Source organism: Electrona antarctica (assembly GCF_951216825.1).
Source record: "Electrona antarctica genome assembly, chromosome: 2".
Taxonomy (NCBI): Eukaryota; Metazoa; Chordata; class Actinopteri; order Myctophiformes; family Myctophidae; genus Electrona; species Electrona antarctica.
The window spans coordinates 40,764,334-40,789,314 of record NC_136807.1 but is presented as its reverse complement, the minus strand read 5'-3'; the positions used below and the strand labels follow the sequence as shown (position 1 = coordinate 40,789,314).

The 24,981-nt window shown below is 40.8% G+C and overlaps 2 protein-coding genes across 4 annotated transcripts in view; both read left to right on the top strand.

Annotated features, from left to right (window-relative positions):
* The window catches only part of wnk3 (WNK lysine deficient protein kinase 3), a gene marked incomplete at its 5' end in the record, with an annotated part of 52,361 nt that extends 44,959 nt beyond the window's left edge, over positions 1–7,402 (top strand). The window contains 4 exons of the mRNA XM_079515434.1: positions 450–685; positions 867–956; positions 1,463–1,629; positions 3,636–7,402. Coding sequence (XP_079371560.1) covers positions 450–685; positions 867–956; positions 1,463–1,629; positions 3,636–4,196 — 1,054 coding nt within the window. The 3' untranslated portion in view covers positions 4,197–7,402. The remainder of the gene's footprint in view (positions 1–449; positions 686–866; positions 957–1,462; positions 1,630–3,635) is intronic.
* Positions 7,403–8,065: 663 nt separating this feature from the next.
* Positions 8,066–24,841, top strand: phf8 (PHD finger protein 8). Of its 3 annotated transcripts, none has more exons than XM_079522409.1 (22): positions 8,066–8,372; positions 8,994–9,294; positions 11,620–11,705; positions 11,847–11,976; positions 12,939–13,099; positions 13,446–13,587; positions 14,109–14,295; positions 15,882–16,044; positions 16,149–16,236; positions 16,593–16,699; positions 16,793–16,884; positions 17,561–17,650; positions 17,765–18,052; positions 18,217–18,299; positions 18,414–18,595; positions 18,766–18,851; positions 19,124–19,245; positions 19,371–19,711; positions 20,055–20,150; positions 20,236–20,345; positions 20,448–20,802; positions 22,941–24,841. In XM_079522409.1, exons 2-22 carry the CDS (start codon positions 9,197–9,199, stop codon positions 23,027–23,029), a joined length of 3,096 nt encoding a protein of 1,031 aa, XP_079378535.1. In that variant the 5' UTR covers positions 8,066–8,372; positions 8,994–9,196; the 3' UTR covers positions 23,030–24,841. The 3 variants fall into 3 exon arrangements, with proteins under 3 accessions (XP_079378535.1, XP_079378536.1, XP_079378534.1); XM_079522410.1 differs by having other exon boundaries at positions 8,066–8,377; positions 11,850–11,976; XM_079522408.1 differs by having other exon boundaries at positions 8,066–8,377.
* The last annotated feature ends 140 nt before the right edge of the window (positions 24,842–24,981 follow it).

Sequence of the window (24,981 nt, the reverse complement as noted above, 5' to 3'; positions counted from 1 at the left end):
TCTATGAGGAAAATGAACGGAGAATCATTTCCTGGTCCATGGTAGGGGCGGGACTGCGACGCTCTATAGGCATGGGTGTAAAATGCAACTGGTTGGCTTTGGCAACAAACATCACTTAGAGTTCAAGTCTTTGTTGTCACATAATGTTATACAGCAGTGTTTGAGAATCTCCTCACTCAACCTCTCCTCAAACAGAGAGTCTGTGTTTTTGTTCTAGCACATGTCCAGTCAGTGTACACACACGCTGTCACAAAATCTGGGATGCTTTTGTACGGTACACCAACCGTACTGGTGATGAAATGTATGTCAAATGCTGCTAGCCTACCGTACCCTATGGCTATGCAGAAATACAATTTGCCCTTACGTTTTCACTAGCCCCGAGATTTTCACACCAAATAATTTCATGATTTTGAAAACCTCATTCTTGTTTTGTACCCATTTCTCTTTAGGCACATTAAAGAAGTGGTGTCGCTGCAGTCACAGCAGAACAGGGAGCTGCAGGAGTTGTACAGACAGCTCCGCTCGCTGAAAGACCACAGGCAGACCCTGCCTCTCCCTCTGCCCCGGACCCCTCCCCTGCCAGCAGGCCCCCCGGCCCTCTCCCCTCGTAGGTCCCGGCCGCTCAAAGTCAAGCTTCGGCCTCGGCCTCACTCTCATATGGACAACAATGGAGTTGCACATCCTGGTGCAGTAACCTTTTTCACATTAATATTCCATTCAACATTCCTCTTTTACCCCTACATATTCCACCCAATGTTTCTCTAATTCTTCCCTCATCATTCCACTCAACAATTCCTCTATGTCTCTGTCTCTCTTGCTTTGTTCCTTTGACATTGTGTAACTATTTCATTATGGCTCTCCTACAGGCATACAGCAGTCCAGTAGTTTCTCAGGTGGTGAACAGAGCAGATTGTACTGCAACCCAGACCATCCCACATCACTGACAACCAAAAAAGGTGAGGTTTGTCGATATCAAAATGGAGGCAACATACAGTCAGCGATGATGATGCTCGCTGAAGTGTTCACTTCACTTCAAACTTTTATAGACTTGCTTCGGTCTGTTACTTCTCGCACAATCTTTCCTTTGTTTTTCATTTTTAATGGTATATGAAGTACTTTGTAACTGTTTTAATCCATTGAGACCTGGAACGCATCCATGTCACGTTAGCGTTTAACCACATTAACCATTAACCCATTTTGGGCGGGAACCCCTTTTGGTGTTTTAAACATTATGTTATAATTTAGCTATTGAAAAATAGCAGATCTACAAGCTCATAGCGCGCCACCGAGTGGCGCGCTATGAACTTGTAGGTCTGCTATTTTTTTTAAATCGTTAAAATGTGCCTCAAATCTTTCCGAAAATTGTCATGATTTAGAAAACTTTTTTTTTTAAATTTCGACGTCAGGCCTGAATGGGTTAAACTGCTGTACCAATAGTGTATTATTATTTGTATTACTGCAGACCAGAGTCCTCCTAGGAAGAGCACATTCACAGATGAACTGCACAAGCTTGTTGATGATTGGACGAAGGAGACGGTGGGCCCCACCCCTCCAAAGCCCTCGCTCAATCAGATCAAGCAGATTCAGCAGGTGCAGGAGTTGGCTGGAAGCTGGAGCCAGCCAGCTGAGGTAAAACACAAAAATAACATACTGTTTCTGAATTTGCCCTAGTTTTAATAGTAGTCAGGTAATATTATCAGAAAAGGGACATTTCCTCAAAAATATGTTTTGTGACCATTCCTGTCCACACTTGCAATTGTTTCCACAATTTCCACAGTTCATTTCGGACCACTCCTGCTCGCAACAAGATTTACGTACCGTTTAGTCCCACATAATCCCACAATATTTTTGTATTCTTTATTTAGGGACATCCACAATCATATTATACAACAAATAAAAATAAAGCATATGGGAGAGATGGATGATGTGTACAGAAATATTAAAGTACAATACAATATAATACTCATAGGAAGACATAACAGAGTATTTGAAGCTGTGAGCAGTAGGCCGCCTAATTAAAATAAAAACAACAAGACAGAATCATTCAATCCTTGCCGCTACAAAATCTGGTCGCAAAGGTATGACATATTCCACCCAGTTAGACCAAAACTTTATAAATTTCTCCTTCTGCAGTCTGAGAGAGAAAGTGATCTGTTCCATATTATAAATATCATTTACTATATCTATCCATTCTTTCATGGTGGGGGCCTCAGGAAGCAACCAGTGCCGTGTAAATACTTTTTACACAGCATTTATTGATCTCTGAAATTCTGTCCAGAAGGTTCTAATCACTGGGCACCCCCAGAAAATATGCCAATGGTTAGCCGCCCGAGACCCACACTGTCTCCAGCATGGTGCATCCCAGGTTTTTATCAAGCAGCTGTAGAATCGAACAGAGCAACAGGGTTGCTAGGTAGATTCATTGATCAGATTACTGATTAGGCGGGATATGGCATTTTGAAAACAGAAGAGTTTGGTAGGAGACGTATGAATGGGCATTTGTCTGTACAAAGTTTTTTCATACAGGCCTGCCGAAACACATGAACATTTTTAAGCATGTAGCTACCGAGAGAGAGAGAGAGAGAGATAGAGAGAGAGAGAGACAGAGAGACAGAGAGAGAGAGAGAGAGACAGAGAGAGAGAGACAGAGAGACAGAGAGACAGAGAGACAGAGATAGAGAGGCGGCCATTGTAGCACCATGGACAGCGACACAGTGGGCTCAGCTGAACTTACTACTACATTATGCACACACCTGCCGCAAACAATATTTTAAAATTAGTTCTCCTCTGTGTTTAGTCATAAGATAAATGTGTTCATATCAAGCTAAATTAAAGCACAACTACATATGCCATATGCTATATGCAACATCGAGTTTATTGCAGATGGTGCAGGATTTGGGGGGAAGTACAGTTATTTTTTGACCACCCATTCCTGTCTGCAGCTATTTTAAAACCGCCCGCTCCTGCAACACTTGCAGTGGTTCTCGGGAAACCCAATCCCAATGGGCACCCAGGTGTCCCATTCTATAGCCTTGAAGGGCCTTGTCTGAGCAAGCTGTCTGAGCCAGACATAGGAGAGGAGAGACTGGCCTCCTTATACCTGGCCTCCGGATGTACCAGATCCTCCAGGCAACCTAATCTCATCAGGCATTTGACATTGTGGAGCAGTATTTCATAGTACTTGAATTATTGAATGCTAATTTAATTTACATGCATGCTGCATATTTATTTTCCCCAAAAACGGATTTGTGGTGGGCTGGAAAACAAGTGCTTGCAATGGATTAGGCCAAATTGATAATTTTTCCGGATGAGATTGTGGGTACCCCATTCAATCCAGGAAAGCATCTGTGTCATTTTAACTATATACAATAGCAACATGGGTTTTTCAGAAAAAAAAATGTAGATGGCATTTTTAGAATCAGTCTCAGGTCTTAATGGGCTAAGCAGCTATCATTCACGGGTTCTATCACTTATTGATACCTTTTGTTACTAGACACCTTTACGAACACATTGGTGAAGACATTTCTTGGTAACGATTTTGTTCCAAGGTTTATGTAATGTTCCCTGTCTGTATTATAATATTACAGAGTAAAAGGTTTTTCATGATCGTCATTGTGCTGGTCTCTTCCATCCAGGTGGCTCCACCTGGTTGGTTCCAAGTGGCTCCACTGAGCCCCCCAGCCCCTACCAGCCTTCCTGTGTCTGCCTCGTCTCACTACACAGGAGGCGGGACCCTGGCCACCCTGCGCTCACCGGGGCCACCGCCACCAACGCACATGGCTCAAGTCCCACAGCTGCAGCAAAGTTTACACCTCCATCAGTCCCACCCACTCCAGCAGATGCCCTACCAGCAGCCGTCACTGCTCCAGCAGATGCCTCATCCCCGGATGCAAGCGCCCTTACTGTCTCAGACCCAGCCCATGCAACCACAGACACAGCCCATTGCCCAGCTGCCCCACTCGCCGCCTCAGAGTCAACCTCTGTTGCCTTCCCAAATGCCCCCGGCTGGGTCACTGCTGCCTGGCGCTGGCACCGCGGTGCCCTCAGACTGTGGCACTGCGACTGGGGGGACATTCTGCTCCTGTTCCTCCTCCTCTTCCTCCTGCTCCTCCTCCTGCTCTACTGCTGCTCTGCCTTCCAGTGCCAAACTTCACCCAACACCCCCCACTTCCACTCTTCCTCTGGGACAGCAGTAAAAACAAAACCAAGACGAAGAGTGATAATGAGTTTAAAAAGAAGCGAGGGACCGGAATATTACGTTGGAACAAGATGGTGTGTGTGTGTGTGTGTGTGTGTGTGTGTGTGTGTGTGTGTGTGTGTGTGTGTGTGTGTGTGTGTGTGTGTGTGTGTGTGTGTGTGTGTGTGTGTGTGTGTGTGTGTGTGTGTGTGTGTGTGTGTGTGTGTGTGTGTGTGTGTGTGTGTGTGTCCGTCCGTGCGCGGGTGCATGTGTCCGTGCACGGGTGCGTGTGTCCGTGCGCGGGTGCGTGTGTGTGTACGTATGTGCGTGTGAGAGAGAGAGAACGCGAGAGTGAAAGAGAGAGAGAGAGAACGCGAGAGAGAGAGAGAGAGTGAGTGAGTGAGAGAGAGAAGGATGTGACTGATAATGGGAATTTAGATTTGTGTGTATTTCCTGAAAGGATGGGAGATGAGAGATGGTAGATTCTAGTATGTACAGAGGGAAATATGGAAACCCAGGGACAGGGGGTTATGAATAGAGGTATGTTTGGGTGTTGAGGTGTATACATTCTGCGTGTGTGTGTGTGTGTGCGCACATTTGTGATTGTGAATGCGTGATTGTGATGTCTTGTGTTGTCTGAGTACATATCCCTTCGTCTTTTGACCTCAATTAATTAAGATTTTTGAAATCATTTATTGACATTTTATGTTTTATTTGTCAATGCTTACTTACATTGAAAGGACTATGAATTTAAAAGTGCAATTAGTAACTGTCATCTAAATTGATCATTATGTATTGTAGTGATTTGTCTGTAAGGCATAAAACAAATATTTTTATAGAAGCACGTTGGGAAAAAAATCAAAGACAGAATCAACTGACCTTTAATAAGTATACGCCTATAGCACAAAGTGTTTCAATGGGCAGTGAACTATAACGCAGTTAAGACAACAGCATGTTACACAGTAGAGCTTGGTAATGTAATCTGGCCTCCAACACTACCACAAGCCACGAGCACTCTGTTATGCAGTGTCATGCACGTGCACAGCATGTACTTAGTTTGTATTTTAATTTACTTTGTAGATGTAAATTAGAGTTGAAATTTGAATTGACACAGGTCACATGATAGATGTTTTAATGAGCTCATCTTGGTAATATGTTGATGAAATTGAGATATGGCATCTACTTTCAGTGAGATTACACTCAACTCAAGACTGCATGATCTTGACATACCTGAACTCAATGCAATCCGTTGACACATTTATATGAAGCTCACATCTGCTGTATACAGTCAAATTGGGTCATTTATCAGTCTCTGATAGGCTTTTACATTAAATATTTTCGCGTTAGAATTGCCGCAATGCATATCAAGGTGTCATACAGAGGAAGATGAAAAAAGAAAAACTGCCAAGTTATTGTGGAATGGGGAAGCCATACAGGTTGTTCCCATGCATATTGCCTTTTAGAATTAATACTTTTTTGTGAGAGTGTTTGTTTCTGTGTGACAAATCTTTGTGATACTGCTGCACTGCGTCATAATTTGCATCCCCATTGTTTTCATACAAAAACAGCCTCTCATCAAACGATATACTGTACCCAGTTTCAAATGTTTACTCTTTAAAGGTCCATTCTGAGATTGTTTTGAACGTATTCACAATTTCACATACATTCTTAACAAGTTAATTTGTTGATGCACAGTATGCAATTTGGAACTTTATTACCCCATCATGAATCATCAAATATGTTAGTTTTACTCCAACGTTTACAAACATTACCAATATAAAAAACCTACCGTATTACAGCCCCAAACCACAACAAATGCAGTTTAAAAAAAATAATGTATCTGTTGTCTATAGTTAGTCCTCCTATCAAGAGCTCAATCATCTAGAGAATAAAACCATGTTTCCACTGCATTTTATTCATTTTTTTTCTTTCTTTTTGTGTGTGTTGGGGTTACCCATTTGTTTTACATGTGTATCACTGATTTGGCCTTTAAACAAAAAGTTTAAAAAAAGAAGAACAGAACAGAACCATAATGATCTTATTTTTAGGTCTAATTTGTTAAGTAGCATCCTGTGAACCCCACTCACTTGACTTTTTGTCAAGGATTGTGCTGATCCTTTTATTATATCAGTTAAGAACCACTTGTCATTCACCATCATAGGCTGTTTAAAGTGTGTGACTCTTTTATAAGCTAGACTGCTGGCATATTAAGTGCTTTGTGCACACTTCAAATGGTTTACTTATAACATTTCATTCCTCAGAGAAACAGAGTAATACATCTATACTGATGTTTTATTGGGTTATCAGTGTACTTAGCCATATACAGATTTGGCCATTAATGGTCAGGCATTGATACATCTTTTGAAACCTTACTTGGTAGGACAAGTAGTCTATAGTGAAAGCAGCATTTCTGTTTAATTGAAATGAATGATTGTGAGATTCTGTGCCATGGCAAACAGGAGATTGTACAAAGTGTGAGTCAGAGACGCACTTAAAATAAGAGAGTGGAAGGAGGAACAGTTTGTGCTTACGCTTATGGTTGTTCAAAAGTAAAACTTTACACATAATTTAGAATTTAACATAATGGTTTTCAGTATTTATGTTGTTTTAAAAGACAACCCACATTTTCACAGAGATGTAGTTCATTATTAGTGGAGGTGAGTTACTGTGCTGTCATGTCCATTACTAACATGTTGACCACATGCCACAGCTTTGATGATATTCATGATATGAAATGTGGAACTCGCCCTGTCCTTGAAGTGTTACCAAAATGTTATCTAAAAGGAAAAATGATTATTTTTGTATTTTGAACTGGGGTTGTAAAAATTGTAAAATTGTGTTCTCATCATTATAAATCAGAGGTTATTTGAAACTAGAAATCACTGGTTCTCATCCGTGTTTATAGATATGGGACTCCCTGGTTTTATTACATCTTTTATGGGCCAAGACAGATGATTCTTAGAATGTTTTGGTCTGTTGGGAAATATATTTCAGCTGGGCCAAAGTAAATTATATACCTACAGGTCTGCATAGAAAATAATATAGAAAATATCAAAAAAATGTGGGGACTACCAACAATGCATGACTGAGAACCAATGATTAAAGGATATTTAAACAGAGAAACGTAGACAATGAAAAGTATGTTGCATATGATTTAGCCTCTGTAAATTGTAACTAATTCAACTGTTGATTTTATTTATGTTTTGTAACTAATCAAAATAAATGATGGAGTTAAACATCAAAACTTATTGTTGCGTCCTTACCATATTTATAGCCTATCCAGTGGAAATGTGTTGAAATTTAAAAGTGATAAATGTGAATATTAATATCTTGCCAACGTTTAGCCTCTGAAGTACTGTACAAATTTGAGGATTATTTTTTAAACTTTACTAGAGTAGGCCTATATACCAATTTTCAGTATACTTTAACTTCTACTCCATTAGGCCTACATCTCACTACAATTATTTGAAAACTTTAGTTAGCCTACTTATAGTTACTAGATTTTGATTATTAATATTCATTTATTATTATTTTTTGCAAAAAAATGCATTAGCTGATCTACAAGCTCATAATGCGTTGTGATGTGTTGTGAGCTTTTACTATTTTCATTTTAATTTTTTTGAAAATACATACTGAACCTAACTGTGAAATGGGACTTTATGCAGAATGATCATTATGCCGAAAGTACTTTTGGCTACTTTAATTATATTGAGTTCATTTTAAACAACTTTTACTTTTAACTGGTATTTCTATATTGTGGTATTGATACTTTCACCACCAAAGCCAGAAGGCATTGCGTATTATTCAATTGAGTTATAATAAGGGTATTATTACCATTTCGCAACGTCGTCTCGCTGAATGCAGCCCTGTGAACAGGCGCAACTTTATTGTTCCCTCAACAACAGACAGTCAGCAACGAAACAAACGTCTCGCGCTGTTGCCTTTGAAATGGCGCTGATGCGTTTATGTGCTCATTTATTTCCAGTCAGTGTGCTTTAATATAGGTGTCTTTTCCATTATTTCGCCCTTGCCAGGGTTAACTTCTGGACATGATTCATTATATTTGGACGTTGCATAGCTGTTAAACTAGAATGTGGTGGCAGTAGTTGTGATTAATTTACCCTGAACAATAAGGCCGCATCGACCCCCGAGCTATCGTAGGGATTTGATCCGCTTCTGACCGCTAGCTCACAAGGTATGGTAAGTTGCTAACAAACGATTTTGCCAACGTATTTAAAAACAAATCGTTTTTTGAGCATATTAAAAAAAACCTTTTTTTTGCTGTTGTGTGAAATTATTATATAACATAAATACAATTACTTTGTATTAGAATAGAAGATACGATTTGTTTTTATAACTGATATCTGACGTTAAGTACCATAGCATGGCTAGCTTGCTAGCGTGTTTGCTAAATGTTTTAGCGCCCCGGGCAGTACTATCAACATCCAGTGTTTACAAATAGAAAGCTACAGCTAGTTAATCAGCTAGCAGGGCACACTTATAGATATCAGACGGGTGGTTTGGTTGTTTTTATTTGTGTGTGCTTTCAGCAAGTTATCCGCGCCTCGGATTTTATGTAACATAATAAGACAATGGTGAAAAGTTTGTTTGACAGCAAAATATACGATCTCAACCTAACTAAAATTTGCAAAGATTACCTTGCTAACTAGTAGGACTTGACGCTTTTCTGTACGTTGAACAAAGTGACGTTACTATCTGTGCTCAGGGTTACAATACATGCTAAGTAGTAGTTGAAACATTAAACTTCCATTCATATTTCTCACAGCTTCTTCGTTGTGCTGCTGTATTTCAACAGGTTTGCAGGTGAATGCTGTGTGTGCCATGTTTGCCAGAAGTGGGAATCTGAAAGTCAGGTGTTGGAGGCACAGCTCGGTTCACCACCAGTAACAGCTTTGCCCAGGATCTCGGTTCACCTTCGACACATTGCATAGCATCTGTCTCCTGGAGTTTATTTTTGACTGATATTTAAGGCGGTGCTGATCTCCATACCTACTCAGTATGGCCTCAGTACCTGTGTACTGCCTGTGTCGTCTGCCATATGATGTGACACGCTTCATGATAGAGTGTGACATTTGTCAAGACTGGTTCCATGGGAGGTGAGTCAGTGTTTATAAAATGAACATTGTCTAATGCTGTCACAGCTGTTCACACTAGCAGATACTAGCCGCAATTTGCAACATTAGATTTTCTTTTAATATGTTGAATCTAGAGTTGCAACAACAGCCATTGACACTTGACAACCCATACATCCAAATAGAAGTCCTATCTGATTGTATTAAACGATGTTAAACTCACCAGCATTGCAGCTGTATGAAAAGCTTGAATTATCCTCTTTCTATCAGCAAAGTGTTTGTTTCATAAAAATCCACATTACGTTACACGTTATTATGAGCTACTTTCTGTCAAGACATTCGGTTGTTGTGTTGGAGTTTGGAAGCGCTCCTTGGATATCACTCAATGAACCTGCGTACCACGTGTTTTGAAATTGCACATAATGCAGGGGTCAGCAGGTGGTTGCGTTATTGAAAACGAGCGCTTCCAAACTCGAACACTAAATAATCACCTGCACAGAATTTCTTCAAGTAGCTCATAACATGTCTAGGGTGGGTTTTTATGAAACAAACACTTTGCAGATGGAGAGGATAATTCAAGCTTTTCGTACAGCTGCAATGTTGGTGAGTGAGTTTAATACAACAGAATCATTTTGTTTGGATCAATAGGCTGTCAATGGCTCGGGTTGCAACTCTAGATTCAACATATTAAAAAAAATCTAATTTTGCAAATTGCGGCTAGGCAGATACAAAGATACAGTCTACTATTGATTTTCAATGGAAGACAGGAACATGAAGATACAAAGATGCATCAGACGTTTGTAGCTGCTACAAAAGCTACAACAGCTACAAAGCTACAAAAAATGTTGAGATGGTTTCAACTTCAGATACAAAGCTACAAAGTGACAGATATGCTGCGTAGCTTTGTATTTCTTGTATCTCGGAAAGAAGGAACTCCACCTGTCTCAATCTCTTAGAACATTTTACCGGGTGTATGGTCAGGAATCACTTTAGAAGAAGGAGAATACCAGCCCTCACGGAGTAGCCCTTTAACTCTATCTCTACCGCTACCCGCTCTACCGCTACCCCAGCTCCAGGGGCCAGCATACACTTTAAGAAGTCGGAGTTTGTCCGCCCCCCACACACTCTTGTTACACACACCACAGCAGCATTGGAATAAGCACACACCTCTCGTCAGAAGCGTTTACATGGCGCCAGCGTCGCAGTACAAAGGAACAAATTAATTCCGAAATGTGGATGGCAGAAAATCCACCAAGGACAGCGATCCTAGAATCTGAGTTATGACGGTTTGAAAATCCTATTCCACTGCTTTGCACTGTGAATGTATTTCCAATCCTATAGTTGGAACGGTGGGGCGTTGCTATGCGAAGCGGACCAATGTTAAAGGCTTCCGTAGGCATCAACCATTATATAGACGGAGTCTACGTTGGGGTATATATATATATATATATATATATATATATATATATATATATATATATATATACGGACTTGGGATATGACGCCACCTAGCGTCAACGTACGTATATATACAGACTTGGGGAAAAAAATTAAGGCACTTTATTGTTTCATCTTAAATGGGATAGGTGTGCTGCAAGCAGCAACACAACAAACGTGTTTTGGCCAATGGCCTTCGTCGGCCTTAACTCCCCCCACCCCTTTAAGGACTCAGCCAGTTATGCCCTTTGAGCTTATTTAATAATGTTGGATTGGACTAAAAGACTGATTCCTGCAGTTGGTGCCTTATGAATTCCCGAAGTCTTTTGGCTAAACATTATGACATTTTTTGTTGGACATCTTTTGTTGAATATGTACCTTAATTTATTGTGTTTGTACTTTTGGGTTTAGCTGGTTGTGTGTATCAACCCGGACAGGGGATTGTGTCGCACCGTCGGACAGTATAAATGTGACACTTAGCCTTGTTTACAGCATACAACGCTGACGAAGGCCGTTGGCCGAAACGCGTTTGTTGTGTTGCTGCTTGCAGCATACCTATCCCATTTAAGATGAAACAATAAAGTGCCTTAAAGGACTACTCCGTGAGTGCTGGTATCCTCCTTCTAAAATATGTCTTGTATCTGCCATTGTGAATGCAGCATTACACATCACTTGATGTTGGAAATTGTTGTATTGTATAATCTACATCTAGTCACTAGTGTATTACAAGTTCCCCATGGTAACTTGTGAATTATGGAAAAACTCAACACAGTCTGTTTTGCCATTATCAGTTCTGGGCATAATTCGACATGACTATTGTGACAACCTCAAAGTACAACACATTTACCTGGTTAATTGATCATAAACCTATTCTGCATTCCATTGTGTAATAATTGATCATTTTCTTTGCAGTTGTGTTGGAGTGGAGGAGGACAAAGCTGCAGAGATTGATCTGTATCACTGCCCCAACTGTCAGGTCTCCCATGGGCCATCTGTCAGTAAGTTATAGTTATTTCTGGGTTTGCCTTCATGCCATACTGCATGCAGTATTTCTGTGGTCATTTACAGTACAGCTAACACTTCTGTATGCCCTTGTCTTTGACAGTGTAAATGTGATTGTCTTTCCCCTCTCTCCCAAGCAGTGCGCAAGCGCCGTGGGGGAAATAAGCAGGCAGATGGTGGTCTTAGTGTAGCAAGAGATCCAAGTCGACCTGTCAAGACAGGAAGTCCACAGTTCGTCAGGGAGCTACGCAGCCGCACATTCCCAAGGTACATCTACATTTGAGGCATCATGTGCACAAATCATTCTATTTAAATTTTCAATCAGTTGTGTTCAGGGGTCTTTGGTCTTCTTTGGTTTGATGTATTTCTGCATAAAATAGAATTAACCATTTTCTTACCGTAGTCTGATGGTATTGTATCCAATAACTAGTGATACAGGTGAAAAATTACATAACTCCTTCCAGAGTGCACTGCAGCTCCGACCGTGCACGCTGGGTCATATATACGATGTACAGTGTTTTGTCCCAAAGGGGCTTCTGTAAAAAGGCGAACAAGCCTATGACCCAGTGTGCATGTTCTGAGCTCCACTGCATTCTGGATGGAGTACTTTTTTTCCCCATCGCCTCTACCACTGGTTGTTGGATAATAACATCTGATTACGGTAAGAAAATCGCTGGTCCGGAATTGCAGGACAGACTATGTCATGTGACACACAAATTCAATGAGGGGGATCTAATAAATAAATCAAATCTCTGTCAGTAAAAAAAATTGCAATTGTTACATATAGAACCGTCTAAACCAGCCACCTGGACCTGTCCTTTAACAAGGATTTGTTTTGTTGAAAGGGAACATTTTTGAGAACTGACAACCAACGATGCACCACCCTTGCCATGGTGGGGCAGGACTACTGTACAATGTCAACTTGATTTTATTGGCTGACCAGAGTGTAAATCTTTACTTTAACTTACTTAAAATGTCATAAGCATCTTATGCATCTTTATTTAACATTTTTCAACTATAGAGATGCTGTGTCATAATATGACACAGCATCTCTCATGTAAAATCATATTATGACAGCCTAATCCCACAACAAATATTTTAAAAGCTCTGAAGAATCAGTTTTTGTTTAATGGCCATAACATTTTTTAAAGAAAAATATTGTGGTCACAATCACGTGCGTGTGTCTGTGTCTCTGTGCGTGTGTGTGTGTGTGACTTATTTTATGACAGTGCGGACGAGGTGCTGCTGAAGCCCTCAGGCGCCCAGCTGACAGTTGAGTTTCTAGAGGAACGTTCGTTCAGTGTTCCTGTCTTGGTCTTAAGGCGGGATGGCCTGGGCATGAACCTGCCTCCTTCGTCGTTTGGTGTCAGCGATGTGGAACACTACATCGGTATGCCTCTGGCCAGATTACAGGGCTCAAGACTAACTTTTTTCACCCTTTCTTTTTGTTTAGCCGATCCACAACTCGTCACGGTCACAATGCCAACGATGGCTCGCCTCAAACAATCCACTTTGTAACAACTGCCTATCAGCCAGGGAGATTTACTTTTGTCCTAAATAACATATTTTATTGTTCCCTGGATGACAGGAATCAGGATGTTTTTGCCATTAAGATTCCCAGGCTCAGAAAAAATATTTTATCTGATTATTTCCTCGGTTGTTTGTTGTATTGTTTGCTTGAAAATCAGTTATTGAAATATAAATTCATTTATAAATTGATTATGTGTTGATCCTAGGTGCCGACAAAGAAATTGATGTGATTGATGTATCTCGTCAAAGTGATATGAAGATGCGCTTAGGAGACTTTGTGGAATACTACAACCGCCCAAACAGAGACAAAGTACTCAATGTGATCAGCCTGGAGTTTTCTGAGACTAGGTACCACTGGATATTGAACCCATCAAAATGGTCTATAATAAACTCTGGATTGAGGAGGATGATTATGTAATCATTTGAAGCCACCGCAATGCCATATTTGTATTCCCTAATAATGTAATGACGAATGATTAACCAAAAAATAATTATGGGTCTTAAACTGTAGTCTAGCCCTAATATTTAAAATTATTTTTGACATTTTAAATTATTTGGTCCGGTTAAATTTAACAACTGTGAGCTTGCTAGCTAAAGAGGATTGTTTAGCTACAGATGAATTGACAAGAGTATAATACCAAGTTGTTTAACAGATAACATCCTAGATTCCTAATCCATCGTAGTGAGATCTGGAGTTCATTATGGATCAGTGACCCATAGTCCATTAATTTACTGTATGGGTACAGTAAGTGGTTTAATACAATTTCTCCCTCAGGCTCAACTAGTTAACCATCTGAATGTTATACATGTATGTATGTCAACTCTTGAGAGTTCAGGTCAAATAAATTATTAATGTGTTCCTGTTTCAGGCTGTCAAACCTGGTAGAAACTCCAAAGATCGTAAGGAAACTGTCTTGGGTGGAAAACCTCTGGCCCGAGGAGTCTGTGTTTGAGCGCCCCAACGTGCAGAAGTATTGCTTGATGGGAGTGAAAGACAGCTACACAGACTTCCACATTGACTTTGGAGGCACCTCAGTGTGGTATCATGTTCTGAGGGTAAGTGGGGAAAATGCAAAGGTTTAACTTGGAGAGAGAGAAAGAGAGAAATTCTTTTTGGTTTTAATGGGTGAACTTGGTGCAGAAAATGAATGGGTGAACTTGGTGCAGAAAATCAATGAAACTGGGGGCACAGTGATAATGTGGACACACCATATTGTGACTGAAGACTGTTGCATGTCGTTCCCTCGATCTGCCCTCAGTTTCCTGTCTCTACTATACATTACATTACATTACATTACATTACAGTCATTTAGCAGACGCTTTTATCCAAAGCGACTTACAATAAGTGTATTCAACATAGGTAGGGAACAAAAACTACTAATCACCAGAAGTCTTTAGTGCATTTTCTGCAAAAACAAGCAACCAAGAGTATACCTAGCGCTAAGGTAAAAGTGCAATATATCAGCTACCTATTTCCTTAACCAGATGAGACAAAATAGCTAAATCAAATGGGCATGAGCTAAAACAGTTAAGTGTATCGACTAAACAAGATCCAATAAACAATACAACAATAGAAAACAAGCGTTCGTACAACTAGTTAACAACAAGTAGGTCAGGCAGAGAGGAAGGGTAGTGTTTCCTGAAGAGGTGGGTTTTCAACCTGCGGCGAAATATGGGCAGTGACTCTGCTGTCCTAACATCAGTGGGGAGTTCATTCCACCACTGTGGGGCCAGAACAGAAAAGAGTCGTGACCGTGTGGATCGGCCAGAAGGACCCTTGAGTGACGAGGCAATCAGTCGCCCCGAGGTGGCAGACCGAAGTGGTCGGGCAGGGGTGTAGGCATCGACCATAGCCCGGAGGTAGGAAGGAGCTGTTCCTTTCACTGCCCTATAGGCTAACACCAGGGTTTTGAACTGGATGCGGGCCGCTACGGGGAGCCAGTGTAGAGAACGGAGAAGGATGGTTGTGTGGGAGAACTTGGGGCGGTTGAACACCAGACGAGCCGCAGCTTTCTGAACAAGCTCCAGAGGTCTGATGGCAGATGCCGGAGCACCAGCAAGGAGGGAGTTGCAGTAGTCCAGGCGGGAGATGACGAGAGCCTGGATGAGCACCTGGGCTGCCTTCTCCGTGAGGAAGGGGCGAATCCTCCTGATGTTGTAGAGGAGGAATCTGCAGGACCTTGTCACTGATGCGATGTTTGCCGAGAACGTCAGTTGATCGTCCAGGGTCACACCCAGATTTTTCGCAGTCCGAGTTGAGGTCACCACAGCATTATCAATGGTGATGGCCATGTCTCGGTGCGGACAGCCCTTCCCCGGGAGGAACATCAGCTCGGTCTTGTCCAGGTTGAGCTTCAGGTGGTTTACTAAAAACAAACTTGCAAAAATTAACAAAGCGAGAGCATCATGCAAAAAAAAACGTTATGTAATGCACTATTGTGAACAATATTAAACATACTTGTGCTATCAAGAGGCGTTCCACCTTTCTTTTACCAAAATGCATTTGTACATTTAATTACTGTAATATGTCTTTGTACCTAATTGAGAATGCGTTTTTATTGGATGAATTAATTGGAGCTTTTGATTTGAAGACATGTATTCTCATAAATAACAGTATGATATGTATCCTTGCTACTCTTCAGGGTGAGAAAATCTTCTACCTGATCTCACCCACACCAGCCAACTTGGCCCTGTTTGAGCGTTGGAACGCCTCATCGAGTCAGAATGAGATGTTCTTCGGCGATCAAGTTGACATGTGCTATAAATGCTCTGTCAAACAAGGAAACACTCTTTTCATCCCAACAGGTAAGCTATAATGTTTGTTAGTTATTTAGGTTTGGCATATACAGTAGTTGTAATTGTAGTATTGTACTAGTGGGATTCAAATGTCTCCTCTGTCTGTCTTCCAGGGTGGATTCATTCTGTGTTGACTCCAGTAGACTGCCTGGCTTTTGGAGGGAATTTCCTGCACAGTCTCAACATTGACATGCAGCTACGGTTAGTCCCCTCTGGTTCTGTTTGACAGTATATTTGGTATTATTTAGAACTTGTCTTAACCCATTTAGGCCTGACCTCGAAATTTAAAAGAATTATTCTAAATCCTCCAGTTTTCTGAAATAAATATTCTCAAGATTTTTCAAAAATAGCAGACCTACAAGTTCATAGCGCGCCACTCGGTGGCGCGCTATGAGCTTGTAGATCTGCTATTTTTCAATAGCTAAATTACAACATAATGTTTAAAATGTTTAAAAAAGCCCAAAATGGGTTAAGTCATCCATCCACAGATATATATATTCCAGGTTGTGGCTGTTTCCATTGATCACAAATTGATTTGTGCTGTATTTTACCTTCAGAGCATATGAAATAGAGAAGAGATTAAGTACAGCAGACCTTTTCAAATTCCCCAACTTTGAGACTATGTGCTGGTATGTCGGAAAGCACCTTCTTGACACATTTAGAGGTAAGGGACCGCACTGCCTTCCCATGAATTTTATTACTAGCAATGAATACATTATTGCGATCTCACTAACGCTGTTGCTGGTTTCTCTTGCAGGTCTGAGAGAAAACCGCAGACATCCTGCTACTTACCTGGTCCACGGAGCAAAGGCCCTGAACAATGCCTTCCGTACCTGGACTCGCAAAGAGGTCACTCAGAGTTCATGTTTACTGATAGGACCATACCAATATGTTAATGACATATATATTACGGGTGGCCATTTTCCAGTGCATAACATTCCTCCCACCCCTACCTTCCAGGAAGCCATTGGTTTCCATTAATTTCAGTACTGTATGACAATCAACATAGCTTTTGTCAAAATTATATTACCACTGTGTGTAATGCAGTTAAAAGTGCAATTTGATTTGAAAAATGTGGAAGATTCGCCAGTATTGTAAATTATACAGTACAAGATTTATAGAACTGATCTTTCTAAATTTAGTCTTGACACTGTGCCCTATTTTCACTAGTGCCTTGCCCCTTATCTCTAAACGTCTGCCTTTTTTCTCTTTTTTTTATACTATTTTTGAGGGGTGCTAGTCCCTTATGCACAGCTTTCCGGGTTTGTGTAAACACAAACATTGAAGACAAAAGTTAAGATGGGAAAAGTGAGGACGCAAATTGTAATTGGCCAGAATGAGATGATGTATGATAAGGATCTACAAGCTCACAACGTGTCGATGTAGACACGTTTTTTAATGTGTTTCAAAATAGTAAAAAGAAAAGGCAAAGAAGTTTAGGGTTAAGGGGTAAGGCACTGCCGTAAATAGGGCCCTAGCTCTTTTAGCCAGAAATGATGATGGATTATGATTTTCTCACACTCAGGCTTTGAGTGACCATGAGGTGGAGATCCCAGAAACTATCAAGACGACACAGCTAATAAAGGACCTGGCCAAGGAGATCCGCCTGGTTGAGGTAATTGGCAGAAGAACTGGAGTAAATGTACTTGAAGTTCGTCATACAGTTTTCATGCAGTAAAAGTGTTAAACATTATTATCGTAGATCTCTAACACATCTCTCTCTTCCAAGGACATCTTTCAGCAAAATATTGGCCGCAGTGGAACTCAATTCCCTGGTTCACCTCTCTCCAAAGCTCCACTGACCACCTCTCAAAGTTCAGGCCGCCCCCCTGGCAAAAAGCGAGGTCCCAAACCTAAAGATGTTCAAGGTGGTGTTAGTGTAGGACCCCCTGGAACTAAGAAAAAGGGCCAGAAATCTATACTAAAAGCAGAGCCGGGAGAACTGGACCTCCTTGAGATCCACACCAAGCACACACTCAAGAAATTCCAACCTGGGAAGTCCAAAAACAAAAATAAGGTACGAGTTCAGCAGACTTCACAGAAGCCACCAAGAATGTACACTGACTAGTCATTTGTATTATTATCTTTGTTATTATATTATTAGACGTTTGCTCTTATCGCTTATGGATTGTATCCTTATATATGAAAGTTTGCTCACAATTCTGTTTTCTTGCACTCTAGTTGGACCTACCACTGGATGGGTTTGAAGGGAAATTAAATAAAAGCAAGCTAAAACTGGTACTGACCAATGGTAAAATTCAAGGGTAAGCTTTGAGTCCAGAAATCTCATCATTTTCTATATTTTCTAACTATACAGTAGGTGGCACTCTTTCCCAACCTTTATTTCATTGCTGGTCTTCTCTTTACCATGATTGTAGGAAGAAAGTAAGCCGTTCAGGTGGCAGTAATGGAGCAGGAAGTGCTGGACAGTACAAGCATCTGGACATGGAGGGGTCTAGCAGCCTCTCCGACTTTGAATCTGAGGATGAGCTGCAGATTGATGAAACTCCGCCTCCAAGACGCAAGCCTGCAGCATCTGGCAAGAAGAAGAAACTAAGTGGTAAAGAGGAAATCTTGACTCAACAGAACTATGAACATTTTAATTGATCTAGGGAGAACTTGGTAAGGGGGAACGTTTTGGCTCTAAAAAGGAACATTTAATCTGATTTAGGAGTCACTACTATAACCACTGAAAACTGTATAACGAATGAAAAATATGTGTCCTCTCAGGTCTTCCTAGGAAACTTCCCAGAGCCAAACCCTGCTCTGACCCCAATCGTATCAGAGAGCCAGGAGAGGTGGACTTTGACATTGAGGTGAGATAATATGACTAATATCCAAATGAAAATGCAATAAATATAATCAACCATCCGATACTCAGGGCTTCTATCATTATTTGTCTAAAGTCCGTTTTATACCGGTACTTTGTCGTACGGAAAAAAATAGAACCACCATACAAGCTCACCATGTGTTGGATCCGTGACACGCCGTGAACTTGTACGACCGTACAGTGGAGCATACATTTAGCTTAACACTGTCATGCAGCAGTGATAACGGTGTTAATGCATTTATGCCCGTGTGGTTTCAGGAGGACTATACCACAGATGAGGAGGTACTGGCAGCCCATGGAGTAAAGGGTGGAGCTGGAGGCATTCTGGACTTGTTGAAAGCCAGCAAGCAAGTGGCAGGCTTGGACTCTGCTCCACTCAGGTTGGTTTGATAGTGTAGTTAGTATATTAAAACCTAAGACTGAACCTTTTTTGTACCAGTTCAGAGTAAAACTGTCCTGTCCTGTGTTGCTTTTGTAACCATCGTTTTACTTTTCTTTGACTCAGTGAGGAAGCACCGGCTTCTCCCAGTACCCGAGATGCAATCCAAGGCATGCTCTCCATGGCTAACCCTCCTTCCTCCTCGTCGTCCTCTTCCTCATCCTCATCTCCCCTCTCCATCTCTGGGGGCCTGACCGAGGGACTGGGAGTGGTCAAGGAGAAGGGAGGGAGGGCAGTGTGGGTGACTGGAGGTATAAAAAAGTCGGGGTCAAATCTTGAGAAGAAGCCTGCCGTTCAGCAGCGGCCTGGGAAACGGGCCATCAAAAAGCCAGCCCGACATCTGAGCGAGGACGACAGTCCAGATGAGCAAGAGGCTCTGGGCACTTGTTTCAAAGACTCAGATTATGGTGAGAGACTCACACATTTTAATTCCCTTATTTTATTTATTTATTTTATTCCTTATTTCCACATTTATATATATATGTTTTTTAAAAGGGACCAACTATTTTTCATATGTACGCGAAATAAGTCAGTTGGTGCATGGATCCAAACAGAATGTAAATGACACACATGAACACATTCACGGTCAACATGGGACAGTGACACACACACACACACACACACACACACACACACACACAGTCACACACTTTCCTTGTGCCTGCTGATGATCAAGGCAGGTCACAGCACAAACGTTTACAATTAGTTAATGATCAACCTATTGTTTGATTTCTCAAATATGTCTTTCAGTTTACCCCTCCTTGGAGTCTGATGAGGAGGACCGTGCCAACAAAGCCAGGATGAAACGGAAGAAAAATTGGGATGACACGCCTTGGAGCCCCAAAGGTAATCAACGTAGTTGCATAACAGAGAACATCAGTTTTAAGATTGTGGTGGTTTGATCCCTAAACATTTTGTTGCCATTTTGTAGCCCGGGTGATGCCAACCCTTCCAAAACAGGAGCGCCCACCGAGAGAAGGGGCTAGAGTAGCATCAGTAGAAACTGGCCTTGCTGCTGCTTCTGCCAAGCTAGCGCAACAGGTGAGTTGACGGGACAGTATCAGCTGAACCAACCAACCTATGAACTCTGTGGCATTGAACTTGAGCTCTAATCTTTTTTTTTGGTCCGTTATTATGACTTAGGAGCAGCAGAAACCTGCCAAGAGAAAGTACACCAAAAAAGCGCGTCCCCCTGCACCTGTAGCCCCGCCTCCTGTCCAGGTAGAACCAGCTCCACCCTCCCCTCCAGCAGCTCCAGAATCTGTCAGTCCAGACAGGAGAATGGAGTATTACTCTGCCAGTCTGCTGGACCATGAATACACAGCAGGACCAGGACCCTTTGGCCCCGGAGGACCCAGAGGCAGTGGAGCCATGGCCCCCGGTGTTTTCCTCACTTCTAGGCGACCTTCACTCTCTCCTCAGAACAGCAGCACTTACTCTCCATCAGGCGGGACTCCTGCAGGCGTAACAAGCCAAGGCACCACAGGACCTGGTCAAGGTAAGCATTGGTGGCTTAACACTTCACAGCCAATGATAAGATAACATTTATTGATCCAAGGAGAAAAATTCAGGCCCCTTTTAGAATGGTTTCCATAGAAAACGGAAAAATAAAGTATTGTTTGCACGGGTCCGTTTTAGACGACAACAGCATTTTCGGGGGTTGAAAACACAAAGTGAAAACTGTGGAAATCTTTGAAAACGCTCTGCCTGGCGTCTCCATGTAAACGGACAAAATGATTAATCCGCAAAACGTGTGACATCATGGCTCATGTCGGCCCACGGTGCTTATGTTTATTACATTGGTGCAGAGCTGTAGTTGATATTTGGAGTTTCTAGGATGAGCAAACTGTGCTCCCTCGCCCCATTTATCATACGAATACAAATGTAGCAGGTAGCGACTAGCGAGCTGCTGCATTGGTGAATGTAAACCATGATGTAAACAAACGGAAGTGGTTCTAGTACACATGCATGCCTTGTCTATCTGGCAGTTTGTCATCCCCACCTAGCCACCTGGCATGCACACCACAGCGTTTTCTGTCACTGTTGCATCTATGTGTAAACACTGAATAAAAAGTGAGTGCAAAAGGACTTTGCCATTTTCTCTGGAGACTGTTGCCGTGTAAAAGTGGCCTCAGTTGTCATTGTAGGGGTGAGACAAAAGATGTATACTACCATATTGTCAAATTTGTCGTGCTTCCTTTTGTTAATACACTCACTGGCACTGGGTATCAATATTTATACATTTGAATTAGTATTTTGGGATGGCGGTGAAAAGTTAGTTTGGAAGTCCGGCTGGAACCAAGAACTAACTAATAAATGGAGTCGTGGGCAGGTTGCTGTCCGTTTATGTTACAGAGGCACTATGCAAATTGTTGTTCATGTACAACTGGTCAGGTTGTGATGCACACTAAAGCCAAATTCCAATACCCAAAATCTTGGCCACTCGCTCACTTAACACTCAGTCACTCCAGCATGGTGGTGTTATGGTGAAATTGGTGACCTGCCGAAATATTTGACCATCTTGTGGACTTCACATAACAACTTACATGGAGGTCTTTAAGTCTTTGTCTTCCACCTGGTGGCGGGAGATGGTAGTTAAACCCTGCTAGGGTTTTTTTCGTATATATAGGTAGTTTCATTTTTACGCTTGCTTACCGGCATGGAGACCGCCATTGTAAAGATCGGCTAATATTGGCAGTATCTCACGCCGTTTACCTTTCGCCAGAAACGTTAACGTCGGGAGTGATGCGATAGAAAATCACATCCGAACCACAGATGGATGACGATCCCCAAGGACAGTGCTCGTAGTTTCAGAGACATGAGGCATATGGGGGCCATGTGCAAAAATCCTGGTTCTGGGGGTGACGGAGGCGTTGCCTAGCAACGGGTCAATGTTAAAAGGTGATTTTCGGCTCAACCGTTTCATATTTGGTGTAAAGCTTTAGGTACGAACGTGTTCGTACTTAGCAGATAACATCCCTGGGCGTCTACACACGATTGTCACATATTTCAGCAGGTCACTAATTTCACCGTAACACCACCATGCTGGAGTAGAGTGACAGTGTGAGTGAGCGAGTGGCCGAGGTATTGGAATTCAGCTTAAAGAATCTGATAAACTTTCATCTTCATGTCAATTCTGTGAATAAATACATAATTCCTGCTTTTTGCCTTCTTTATTGGTATTTCTTCAGGTACACAGATATTGTGATGTATGTATCAGATGACATTTTGTGGACTATTGATTATCTCAGATATTGTCTATCGTGTGTTTCGTGACATCATTATCAATGGCCATTGGCCAAATATCAAAATAATCTGAAATCTTGTGAAATATGAATCTATATCAACGGACTTGCCTTCTACACATACACCACCAGCAGGACTCACTCTTTCCCAGGAGTTTCGCCCAGTTTGACAGGGTTGTGAGGTTAGGTTTAGGCATAGTTTTAGTGAAGTTAAATGTTAGGGTTTAGATGCAATCGAGGTGAAACACCTGGGAAAGAGGGAGTCTCCATAATCAACAGTGAATTTCAGACAATGTGTGTATAGTGTCTACTGTCTATCAACCAGTAGTTACTAATTTTAGCAACAGCACCATTTCTAATTCATTGCTCTCCTTCCACCCTCATTTATCAGGGAAGCGTCCAAAGAAAGGACTTGCGACTGCAAAACAGAGACTTGGAAAAATCCTGAAAATCCACCGTAATGGCAAGCTTCTCTTGTGAGGTGTTGGAAATGTGGCTGAAGATTTTACATGGGAACGAAGAAAATGGCTTTTTATTATAGAAGGCTTCAAGGAAGTAACTGCTTCAGATGATAGTGATTTATATTTTGTACTACAGTTATTTAGTTATGTCATCTTCTCATAAAAGTAATACACATTATCTTTTTGACACTGTGCTTCCACTTATAACATTACATTATTGCTTATTTTGAGGAGACATTAAGTTACAGCCAACAACTTAATTTGATGGTTAAACATTTTTCACACTTGGTAACTAACTTTTAAGTGGGTAAATCCTACTATTTTTCTAAAATAAATTTGCAAGAATTAAGTAGTAATTCCAAATTTAGAGACTTGGATTTAGCCAACAAGACTAGCTAGCATGTTAAATTGATGTACTCATTTGAGGTTTTAGGCTATTTGAGTTTGTTTATATTTAGGCATTGAGGTTATAATGTTATTATTAATTTGTAAAGGGAAAGAACATTTTTTTTGGTCAGGTAAAATAGTGTTTTGTCTTAATTGGACAGGATTTACTGTTTTTAGTCCTTTCTCCCAGTTTTTTGTTTTCCTTGCATTTCAGTGGCATACTGTATATCATTGTCATGGATGATATACATATGATATATATATATATATATATATGTATATATGTATGTATGTGGTAAATGTCCACTGTGCCACATGCTACATTTAATTTTAAAACAATTTAATTTTGTCCCTGCTGTTGACAAACTATTACAAATAGCCTAATACCTGAATAGAAAGTGCTAAGCTGATGCCAAAATTGTCTTTCCAAGGAGACATTGCATCATGCAACTTTATTTATTAATATTTATTTAATATAGTATTTCTATATTTTCTCCTTATAGTTCCTTTTCTTTATGTAATTGATGTCAGCACTTCAACTATATGTAAATTTCAGTTTTTTCCCTCCCTGCATCGTCAGCCATGTAATAACTGTATAAAAATGTATCTTCATTGTTTCATTATTTTTTACTGGTTCATTCAAGTCATTGTAAATATTTATTTATATAGCTAAACAAAATGGTAAAATGTGGGCTGAAGAGACCGCCTCTCAGTTTATCATAATTTGCATCCCATGTCTGAGCAACATTCATGGGCCAGATCTAGAGACATGCTTTCTTTTTCTTTTAGGAATGATCTAGCATCAAAAGGAATTGTAGATTTAACTATGAGAAGACATTTAAGGTTGGTATTAGGTATATGGATTGATATGTATTGTGTAAATAAATGTTGTAATTTAATTTCTTTTATAGTTCAGGAGACTTTGTTTGAAATCTTTCTTAACATACATTGTAAATGATGCATTTCTGTATTTGGAAACGGTATGTAGTTTATTTTATTTGTATGCAGTAAATATGTCATGCTTAGTTTGTTCATGTAGTATTGTCAATGTAATGAACTTATTGCGCTAAAACGAACTGCCCTTGTTTGGTTTAATCTGTTAGTTATTTTAAATACTGTTGATATTCACACTATGTCAGTGTACTGTATATGTTAAACATGATGTGTTAAATACAAATATGGCCTGGAACAGATAAAATACACCTTGGGCAAAGTTGCTTTTCTTTCACTGAAATTATTTGAGTGCCCCATACCAAAAATTAGATTTTTATTCTAAAGGGCCAATATAGTATAACAACATGGATTGTTTTCCATGGATGCGCTTGCTTGCTTTCTTTTTTGACCAATATTCTTATACACATTTCAAAGATTGAATTCACTGAGTTTTACTGTCATCCTAAAGATATAAAGGGGAACATGTTGTATTAAACACATCTAGTCTTTACATCAGTTTGATTTCTTCCCATGAATTTGTATTTGCTATTCCTTACTTTATGGTGGGTACAGTTCATGGGTCTTTGTAATAACAAACCACTCCAGTGATAATTTTTGACTGATTAGTGTGGACCACACAGTTATTCTCAG

Bases quoted from the DNA above. Each gene is read 5' to 3' on its own strand.
- phf8 (XM_079522409.1), top strand. From the start codon at position 9,197: ATGGCCTCAGTACCTGTGTACTGCCTGTGTCGTCTGCCATATGATGTG. The intron at 9,295-11,619 runs GTGAGTCAGTGT...TTTTCTTTGCAG, and splicing joins CAAGACTGGTTCCATGGGAG to TTGTGTTGGAGTGGAGGAGG. The intron at 18,300-18,413 runs GTAAGCTTTGAG...CCATGATTGTAG, and splicing joins ACCAATGGTAAAATTCAAGG to GAAGAAAGTAAGCCGTTCAG.